Below are 11,490 nucleotides of genomic sequence, written 5' to 3'. Positions count from 1 at the left end.
ATTATAAAAGTAACTAATATGTAAAAATAGGAATTCTTTTAAGTTAGTTAAGATTAGATTAGGTAAAATAAATAATAATAATGTTATAATAAAAATGTTTCATGAGGCACACACACGGGCAGCTCATAGTAGCTTGTGGGTAGTGTAATTCGTTAGCATAACATGAGCTGCACGTTCCCTGAGTGATTTACAACATATGACACAGATAGTAGTTAGACACAGTTCAAAGGGCAATAAAACAATAAAATTTAAGTATAAATAGGTGTATACTGTTACAAACCTAGAGCTACTTATGATAAACGAATGTAGTTTCATGTTACAATTTGAAGTCATTCTAGAAAGAAAAAAAGTAACTTATATTTATTTAGATTTGTTTTTTTTTTTTTTTGGTTGTTACAAGGTCAGTGGAATTGACCGATCCTGTTTTGAGATAGGGTAGAGAAAATAACAGATAAATTATAAAGTTTTACCAAAAAACGTTTGAATTACATTTAGGAGGTTATAGGGAGTACACAAAGGAAATTTGATATTTTTAAGATGAGGAAAAGTATTTTTAATTTTAACATGAAAATTACTTTGCATATAGACTATTCAAAACAAATACTCAATATATTCATGGACAAATCTTTATTTCATTTTATCAAAAATACTTCACTAAAAAATATGATTTTTTGTATCTGAAAGACTTATAATATTAAGTGAAAGACTTAAATTTTGTGAAGGTATAAACACTGTATTGAAAGTTAGAAGTATTAAATTGAAAGAGTTAAACAATGGGAGGAGCAAAGCTAAAGGAAACTGCTCTTTACAAATGAACCCAAATTTCAATCACTTGGCAGCAATCAACAGTTGTTTCTTCAATGGCAAAGAAGAGAAAGATATTACAACTATGCAGAAAGTGCAGTGAAATGATACCTGGTTTGGTCTGCACAAAGTCCTGATATGAATTTTATTGATCCTATTTGGGTTTCTATAGAAACTGAAAAGGTCGAAATTGACTTAATTGTTGAGAGTTGCACATGACATTTGGAACATTGTTTTGCAATAAAACTGCTGAAACTATGGTAGCAGAAAAACAATCACAAAATACAAGTGCATTGTATAGCTAATTTGATTTCTCTTTTGTATTTTCAGTAATAATGTATTGTACTAATAATAAGTTAACTATTTGGTTTCAATTACTCATTGTTTGTTACTCCTGAATGTATATCACCTCTGCATTTCCATAATTATTTCCAAAACGTTACCTAATTACAATTTTACAATATAATGGAGCATTGTAATAATATATGTATTGATAAATTCTAAATGTTTTAACAATGAATTTCACACCCCTAACTTTAACTCATATGGGTTACTCCTCTTCTTGAGATAATTTGTTTGCCTTTGCTATACAATAGTTTTTTAAGACTCTGAAGGCCCTCTGTGATTCTGATCAGTTTTATCATTGTTTCTGAGTTAATGTAAGTACTAACTGGAAGAAAATTTTACTGTTTTGAATTATCAAACATAAGTTTTGGCAAATTAAATTTCTAGATATTTTTTGTCAAAACATTTTTTACTCTGTGAGTTTTACCATCTATACTTTACCAATCACTCCATTATATATATCACATATTTATTAAGTTTAATGATAAAATAATGTGTTTACATGTTACAGAACAACTAAGTTCCAAAAGAAGCTTGTTAAAGCTACCATTTGTAAATTTGATTTGGTTAGTACTCATGTAAATTATGATAATGCTTTATTTCGAACAGATTTAAACAGTGTTGTCATAGGAAAATTTCTAACTTATGCACATTGATTATACACATATCTTTTTTGTGTGTGTGTGTGTGTGAATTTAAGTTATTTAAAAGTCTTTAATTTTCAAGCTCCTAAAAATATATTGCCATTTTCCACAAAATGCTAGTTAGGACATATCAACTATTCAATATTTTAGCACCATTGTAGGCCTTTCTTTTGCACCACATTTGCTTTCAAATAAAATAAAATCTAAATCTAGACTGAAAAAAGTTATTTTAAAATTTTTTGAACCAATAACTCAGAATGGCTGTTTCTCTCACTAAATAGTTTTTCCCCAATACAAGAGTTTATTGTTGAAATAGAAGTAGCCACATAGTTCAAGGATATTTTAAAATGGCAAAAAATGTAAACCATTAATTGTAAGAAGTTAGCTGAGGTGGCAATATTATTCAAAGGGGAAAAGTATGATATATATGATAAGAAAAAGTTGCAGTCAGTTGAGCCAGAGAATATTAGAGGTTAATATGAATTCAGGATCAGAATAGTTGTCTACCTATAGATATAAAGACAGGAGTTTAGTGTTAGAAAATTTCTATAGGCCATATGATAAAAATCATGAATTTAATGAGATGCTTTATTGGGAAATTAGAAATGATTGTGACATGGAGATTCTGGTTACAGAAGATTTCAACTTTAGAAAACTATAAATTTGGATTACATGGAAACATTCTATAGAATAAGTACATGACAGTTTTTTCCAACCAACTAGAGATAATAATACTTTGGATTTAATATTAACCACTGGTGAAGTTATCATTCAACAGGTTTAAGGGGGAGAATACTTGGAAGCCAGTGATCATTGTAGAATTAAGTTTGAGGTTTTATGTTTAAGATCTAGGTTAATAATATCTTAGTTCTAAATTTTAAAATGGTTAATTCTGACACAATATCTTACCTCCACTCACAAAAAGCTTTCTTGACTTTTACTGTCTGCTATCTGTAAAAATTTTTGCTCACCACTAGCCTTGTTACTCCAACTTATTACTGCATATTAACATGCAAATTATCGTGTAGCAACCCTCCACCAACAGGAATGTGACACCACCTCTATTGTAACTAGCGCCCTCTCTAATCTTGCACATGTTAATCACTTCTTGATTGGTAGTCTTATTGATTAGATATGTTTTTCACTCAAGGTTAAATTAACCTATCCACATGTTTTTACTTTCTCCTTCAGTTAATTTGTTATTTTACATTTTCGTTCTGTTTCTGGGAGAGTTCCAATTTATTTTATTTTATCTTCTCTTTTAATTTTAGGAGTTTTTTACTCACAGTTTGAGGTGGTCACAACTACAACTGCTTTACTAATAGGTCAATGCTCTAATTCTCAGCCCATGAAGTGATGGCTGTGGGCCATCAGGAGTTGACCAATTTCTTGCTACAATCAGAACACACTGATTATTGTTCTAACAAGAGTTTCAGTGATCTTTTAGTTGTGGATTTGGACAGCCTCCCATCCCCCCTTAGTCACTTGTCATTTAGGGGGATTTGCCCAGACCTTTTTCCCATTTGGTGGATTTGTTATTCAGGTATGTTATGTTCTGTATTTATTTTCCATTTTATATGTTCCACTCCTCCCCTCACTCTAGAATGTTCTGCTCCCAACACCTCCTTTGTCAGGTCAGGGCTCTCTGGGGGTATATGACACGTACTGCTCTCTTCCGTGGTTCCCAAGTCCATTTGTTTCTTCTGTGAATTCCTCACTTCTCCCTTGACCTTTTCCCATCGCCCTTTTGGGTTGAACTTGCCAGTTCATTCACCTGGAGTTTTCTTCCCTTTCTCCTGATGATTGTTGTTTTTTCATGTTTTCTTTCCATCAGATCTGTCACCTTACCATGTCCCTGGCTGCACATTTACATCTTCCCTTGGGGACATCATTAGTTCCGTAACTGTATACCTTTGGTGGTAAGTATTCCGTTCATGTTCTTTTTTTTTGTGAGGGCCTTTATCTCGTACTTGGAACCCACTCTGTGGTGAGTGTTGCCTGACCAGGCATACTTAATTTTAAATCCATACAGCACAATCTGTGAATATGCTAGATGACTGTGATGTTGAGACTCTTCATGTTGTAGACTTGATGTACCATTCCAGATGCCACCAGGGGTTGGTTGATCGACTCCATCCAATATTTCTTCTATGTATTGATATAAAATGTAGAAAAAGAGACCAAATAACCCGTTACAAGGTCATTTTACACCCACCATTGAGATAGGGTGTTCTGCTAGAAGGTGTACCTCGCAGTCTTTTGCTTCATAAAATATGTTCGTCCCAGACCATACACTCGTGGACTAACGTGAGCAAACCCGACATAGATTGCTGCCCATCTGTGATGAACCGTGGTGTTTGACGGTCTTCCTATCACAGACCTGATATACAATTCCCTGCCTATACCCATTTTTGAAGTGAAAGGTTGAGGGCCCTCTTCCTATCACGGAAGTAATGTACAATTCCAGATGCTTTCAGGTGTTGGTTCAGATTGACCTCCCATTTACTGTCTGACATGCTCTATTCACTCTACACCAGGGGGTCCCATTATTTCTGTATTTTTTTTAAACCCCTCCTAGTTCCCGACCTTTCAACTTTGCACCACAATACTAAGAGGTGAAGAATATACCTAACCCAGAAGTTGTGCAGTCTCCCACTGGTATGTTGCTTTTAATTTCTTATCACACCTCATGGTCTTCCATTTGGCACTTCCAAAAGGGGGATGGTCTTCTCACCAGCCCTCCACCAGTTCAGTGTGGGATTCTTGCTTTTTGTGAAGTAAGATATCGTGTCAGAAGTTAACATTTTTCTAAACTAAAAATGTATTTCTGATAGATACTTACCTCTTCTCACATTTCCCATCTGTTCCCCCCACTTCCGGTATGTTTTGGTTTGGTTAGTTATGACCAGTCTCAAAGTGATTAACATGTGTATGATTAGAGAGGGTGCTAGTTGATAGGGTAGTGTCACACTCCTGTTGGTGGAAGGTTGCTGCAGGATCATTTGAATGCTAGTATGCAGTAATAAGGCTAGTGGTGAATAAAAACTTGTGCTGATAGAGGGCAGTACAAGTTGAGAAAGCTTTTTGTGAAAGGAGGTAAGTATCTTTCAAAAATACATTTTCAGTTTAGGAAAATGTTGACCTTCATTGTATGAGAAAGAAACTATCTCAAATAAATCAGAACTGGCTGTTAATTAGCAGTGCTTGTCTGAAATGGAAAATCTTGCAACAAATACAAAGTATGCATTTTCAGATTAAATAAAAAGATGATGCCAAACTTAAGCCCAAAATGGTTTATAAAGAAAATCAAATTGAAAATCAAGGAAAACAATTACAAGTTTAGAAAATTAAAACAGACTGCTCTAAAAGTACCAAAGAGCTGGTTAAAAGAGATATTAGGAAATTGAAAAGAGCATATGAGAAACATTTGGAGGAAAACTTTAAAAGTAACAGTAAATATTTTTTTAGCATTTTAAAAGAATTGGACCTTTAAAAAAATAATGATGGAATAATTGCAGTTATTTTTCTCCTTAGTTTTTACTATGGAAGATGTAGTGGTGATTCTATAAGTCTTCCTTCAGAAGATTATCTGATATCTTTGAATGAAGTAGAGTTAAGGTTTAAGGTTGGAAAAATAAAGGAAAATAAGGCACCTGAGTCAGATAATATGCATATCCTAGGATAATGAAGAAAATAGATGGGAAAATTTGCAGTCCATTAACCTTAATTTTTAATGCATCTATTAATAGTGATGAAGTGATGGAAGATTGGATATTAGTCATTGTTGCACAAATATTTAAATGGGAGAAGTGTACAATGTCCAAGTGTTTATCATCAGTTAGTCTTACTTCAGTGATTAAGAAAATTCTAAACAAAAAATTCTAAAAGAGCATTTAGACAAGCTTCATATTATCACATTTTTTTAATTTTTTATGCTCCTGATAGACTTTTCCATTCATATAATATTTTAGCCTGAAGAACTGATCAAAGCTCTTCAAGATTTAGAAAATGCAGCCTCATCTGATGCAGCTGTTCGAGAAGAAATTGCAAATCTTCCACCTGAAGTTTCTGATGTGACATTGTTAGAAAAGTTGGATGGTAAGACAGTGAATTTTCAAGTTTGAACTCAGACCTTTAAAGAAACATTTATTGGAATGAATATTTATTAAAGCATGGTTTACAGAATTGTATATCTATAATACTTTTATTTTTGCTGCATAAAAATCATAACCAGAAAATAGGTTCAGTTCTCAGCAAGCCAGTTGACCTATAGATGATACCAAATGCCTATAAAGATTTTCAGAATTTACTGAAAGTAATATAAAGAAGCTAATAACTCACTTTTTGTTACACAGAGCAGTCAACAAACTTGATTTCTAACAGAAAATCGACTTATTTTTTAACATTGGAAGTTCTTATCATTTTGTACACCACTTAATGTTTTATTGAATATTTAGGATTAATTGAAACACAAAATAAAATGCATCTTTAAAGCCAAGACCAAAAACTGTTTATTGTATGATATTTTCAGACAGGGAAGCAGCTGATAAACTGTCAAAGCAGGTGAATGAAGCATGTTCTTTACTGGACAACTACAACAGTAGACTACAACAGGAATTAGAGGATCGGAAACAAGTAGCCAAAATGTTGAATGATTACACTTATGCCCAGAGAAGTATATTAGCTTTATCTGAACAGAAGCTTGAGGTAAATATTACTGTTACTTGACCTTAATAGTGATACCAGGATAAAATAAGTTGCATTTAAAATTAATATTATGATTATAACAAACCTCTTTTGAAAGACTCACCAAAATGCACCACATTAACCAAGCAGAAAAAAGTAATTAGTGGACATTAAGTTTACTTTGAATTCATTAATGACAATAGTAACAATTTTATGATTTGTCTTTTGTTAAAGAGCTTATAAACAAGGTAATTTAATAAGTTTTATAACAATTCTAACCTGATTTTTCATTGCCTTTGTATACATTCCATACATGTAAAACCAAAAATATACCCTCTGGAGGGTCAGTGGTAAGTTTATGGACTTACAACGCTAATATTAGGGTTTCATTTCCTGCTGCTGACAGAATACAGTTAACCCACTGTGTAGCTTTATGCTAAAAATACAGAAACAACCAAATAATAAATATTCATTCAACTTTATAGTTCTATTGAAGCAATGAAATGACTTTATTCAGAAGATTGTCCAAAAACAGTCTGTTGAAATTCTTTTGTTTTACCAGATTGGCTCAAATGATGAAGAGTTTTATTACGTGAATTAGTCAACCAATAACTAATTTTCAAACGTCTTTTGTCTTTTATTTCTACCACAAAATTGTTAAACTTTAATGCACCTTACCTCCTTTTTCACACAATACCTATAGCAGCTCTGCTTCCAAGTTGATGGAAATGACAGAGATTGAGATTTGTCTTGATTGTAGAATACAATATGTTAAATTATATTTTTGACCTGTTTGTTAATGGCTAAAACATTTATGCAATGCCCATTCAGGTAAATAAAAACCGGAAATACTTGAGAATTCTTTTGAATTTTATCTTCCTTACTTAGGTACCGTACTTCTCACATACATAGCTATTCTCCTTCAGTGGTGCCCTCTGTTTTTGCTAAATGTTTTTTTCAGCATGCCTTTCAGTCCCACACACACCCCTTAATTCACATGGTTTAACTGATTCTTGCGTGCAAATTATCATGCAACAAACTTCCACCAATAATAGTGCCACATGACTCATGTGACTTCCACTATGCTATTCTATGTAACTATCACTTCTCGTTTCGCAGTGATTGTGTTTTGATGTTTAATTTGTGCTCTCTTCAAATGTTTTTTTTTTGTATCTTTGTATCAATTTCTCTCACCAAGTTTACTATTTATTATACAATAGTGATAATTGTACTTATTCGGAAGTGGAATTATTTTATTTATTTACCTAGTTACAGAACTTAATACTTCATTACAAATTTTTTCTAATTTTTATTTCTTTCTGCCAACATGGTTGTGTTTGGCTACACTTCAAAGGTAATATATTCTATCAGCACGATTACACATGCTTCAGATATTGGTCCTTGACTGTGAAACTATTGTCTTTACTTCATCGGGAGATTGGTCATCCATTGAGCTGACCTTCTTCGGGCCTCGACTCGAGTTTGGGGACCCACACATTTTGAAATACTGTCTGCTGACTTTTGAAAGATAAGGCATTATACTGTTATGGTTTTTGAATATTTTTATTGCTAATATTGTATCTGTAGTTATTTGGGTTCAGTAACATAAATTTAGTTAGATTGGTCAATACTCATTGTTACATTCAGGTTTGGAATTAAAGCTTAGTTGTATCCATTGTCCTATAACATTAGATTAGGCTTAACAGGGGTCTGTTATTTTTGGTTTACCTGTAGTTCATCTTATGGATAAATCTATAATTAGGTTAAATATATTTTTTTTTTCTTCGAGACATGACATCTTATACATGTATTTATTTCACTACACACTTACTTAAATTTACATTATATTGACCATTTCATTTTCATAATTCTTAATAATTTATACTTCTTATGAATAATTTAGTTTGTGAGAACCCCTTTGGGCTATGGTCTGCCCTATCTTCTCTCTCCCAATATTGCTCGCCTTCCTCCTATAACTGCCGAGTACGTTTAGGATGACCTAGATTTGACTTCCCAAGTTTCTGCTGCAGAATCAGCTAGGCCTACCTCAGCCCTTTTTTAGATACATTTCAAAGTAGACTTTTCCCCTCCTTCTCCAAGTATTATGTTTCATTATGAGCATTTTGTTTCTTGTGGGAGAGAGTACTTGCATGCCTCGCCCTCCATAGGCTTTGGTTGAGTTTGTCTTAGCTCACATCAGGCAGATTTTCTTCTTCGTCCTATGTACTTAGAATCTTTGTCACCTGTATGGGGAGCAGTCTCTGTTAATCCTATCCTTTTTATCCCCCATCCTGTTTTCCAGTTCATCTTAGCCTATTGACTCTCCTGGAGGAAATTTCTAATTTACACCTCCTTTCTTTGGTGTTCCACCTATAACTAGCGGAGTTTTGTGGGATTTCCTCTTCCTCTTTCCCTCCATTTTACCATCTTCAGTTCTTTCCTTCCACACATAGCTTCTTTGCTTTTGGGATCTTCTGGGGTGGAACACTGTTTTGTATCATTTGTTTACCATCCACTTCCTAATAGGGACTTAGAGTCTGCTCTTTTTCTCCATTGGTCCATTTTTTGGGGCTACTCCTTGGCATTTAGCATCACGTGGGGTATCTGCAATGCTGTATTCCTTTTTTTTTTGTTGCTCTTTTGTTTCATTCTGAATCATTGCCATTTTTATTCATGTTCCATATCTGGCACCTTCCCATCCTTTACCTGTCATACCTATGGGTTTCTCCTTTTGTCATGTATACTTGATTCTGACTGGAGTTCTAGATCAATTGATCACACCTATCACTTCTTTTTTCTTCCCCATTTTTAATATGTAGTCTTTGATCACAAATGGGTGGGCAATTTCTGCAGGACTGAGAATGTCCATGTTACACATTCTTATTTTTCATTTCTTGGGATGCTCTATTAGGTCTTTTCTCCATGTGATTTGGCTCCAGTTTTGTGCCTTGCCCATCAAACTTGTTTCAGTTCTGTTTCTTTTGTCAGGTGGTCTGCATTTTACCCGACTTCCATAATTTTGGGGATTTTACTAACACCACTACTTGGACATCTGGCTTTGGTTAGCTCCTTCCGAACAGGGGTGGTTGGATTTTTCAGTTGAATATGTTTTCCTGTTACCTACCTAACAATCTTGGTTATTTGGGGGGGTGGCTTTTTAAACACCCACCATCTTTTCTCCTCCTTGAATGCATTCAATGGAGCTTTCTGTTATCCACACCATTAAGGCTCATTATCTTACTGCAAGCAAGGGTCTAACCCATTGGGGGATGTGGCTTTTATGGATGGGACGAGCGCTTTCTGCTACTACAACTATGTACTTAGAATCTTTGTCATCTGTATAGGGAGCAGTCTCTGTTAATCCTATCTTTTTTATCCCCCACCTGGGGGGTGTGGGTCGATCAGCAGAAGGCTTCAGGACAATGGTCTATGGATGAAAAGTCTTACCATTTTACACCCTGGCACTTCTGGGCAGTACAACTTGCTTTAATTCACTTTCTTCCTCTTGTGCATATTTGACTAATCAGGTTTCATTCCAACTATTCGATGGTGGTGGCGTACATCTCTCACCAAGGGAGCACTAGTTCTTGTTCCTTTATGGTATGCAGTGGATCACCCTTTTTGAACCCACACACTTAACATATGTCTCCTGATTTGTCGTTTTCCAGGTGCTTTTGACCTTATTGCAGATCACCTTTTTAGTTCCAACACACTATCTTCCAAGGAGTAGCCTCTTGATTTTCAAATTTTTCGTAGCTATGCCTTCTGTGGGGTACATCTCCATGGGAAGTCTTTGACTCCATTCTTGATTCCATGATATCTCTTTTGTTTTTAATCACCGGTTCATCATCCATTCACCCTGGCTGTCGATATGTTCAGACAGGATTAAATCCAATAAACTTTAGTTTTTCTCATTCCATCAGTTTCTTCCCAAAGTGAGTTTGATCATCCATGTCAGGTCTTTCTAATTGATCCTTCCTGACATGGTTTTCTCAGCTGTTTGGCTCAATATGTTCTTTTAATTCTGTATTAATTTTACTAACCTACATTTTGGGGGCTCATGTGTGGAATATTCTTTTCATCATTTTCATTTCTTGTCATCTTCCACCTTTATTCTTGGTTGGATCTGGGTGACCTTCTGTCCCATACATGTTCTGGGTTTTTTCATTGCTTTCAAGGCTTCTTTCCATTAACTCCATTTCTGACAGTTTCATTCCCTTGCACCATCTTCCTTTCGTGACATCTTTTTCCCTTTTGTCTTTACCCATTGGGTTCAGCTTGTGATTTAGTTAGCCTGTTATTCCTTGTCTCCTTCTTTCTATAGTCAATTCCTGGTATTTTCACTCCATTCAGGCCTTACATTTTTCCTGCAACTCAACCCCGTCTTCTGTTGGAGGTACTTCGTTGTCGAGCACTGGGACTACACCTCATAACTTCATCTTCCATTATCTGCTTTGGGTAGTTGTTTCTTCCTTGTCAGGGTACTGTCTTCCACCTGTCACCATCCTTCACTCTTTGGTGAGACTGTAACTGGGTAAGTGTTCTTTTTTTTATTATATATGTTATTTTTCAGGGGGCCTGTCCTATGTTTTGACCAGGATCCTGCTTGTGGCGAATAGTGCCTGTCAAGGTATGCTTCAATCACTTAGAATTATTCTAAAACCTGCACTGTAAGGCCATGTTGACTTCACTTTCATAACTTCCATGTCCACAAAATGCTCATTATTCATTACAATCACGTAAACCAGAGATGAGGGTGTTCCACAAGATCACTCGTAGTGATATCTTTGCTTCATAATTATGCCTGTTCCAGATCATACTAACCCATGGACTTCATGGATAAGGAAGAAGAAGGAGATTGCTGCCATTCCTTAGATTTAATAAATTGGGTTTGGTCTGCTTTTCAAAATAGGGTTTTCTGGTCACCCATTGCACTGCCTCCAGTGTGAACATTCCTCCAAACTATCCACCGTGTTTTTCCCCCCATTTTTTCCCAGTGGAGTAAGAGAGT

General features: G+C 34.8%; 1 protein-coding gene across 1 annotated transcript in view; it reads left to right on the top strand.

Moving 5' to 3' along the window:
• LOC106467318 (regulation of nuclear pre-mRNA domain-containing protein 1B-like) overlaps positions 1–11,490 on the top strand; it is a 38,825-nt gene that overhangs the window by 16,563 nt on the left and 10,772 nt on the right. Inside the window, exons 4-6 of the mRNA XM_013927662.2 lie at positions 3,257–3,336; positions 5,765–5,891; positions 6,325–6,500. Coding sequence (XP_013783116.1) covers positions 3,257–3,336; positions 5,765–5,891; positions 6,325–6,500 — 383 coding nt within the window. The remainder of the gene's footprint in view (positions 1–3,256; positions 3,337–5,764; positions 5,892–6,324; positions 6,501–11,490) is intronic.

The sequence above is a fragment of the Limulus polyphemus genome, unplaced genomic scaffold (assembly GCF_000517525.1).
Source record: "Limulus polyphemus unplaced genomic scaffold, Limulus_polyphemus-2.1.2 Scaffold2565, whole genome shotgun sequence".
In the NCBI taxonomy this organism is placed as follows: Eukaryota; Metazoa; Arthropoda; class Merostomata; order Xiphosura; family Limulidae; genus Limulus; species Limulus polyphemus.
This window is presented reverse-complemented; position numbering and strand designations above follow the sequence as displayed.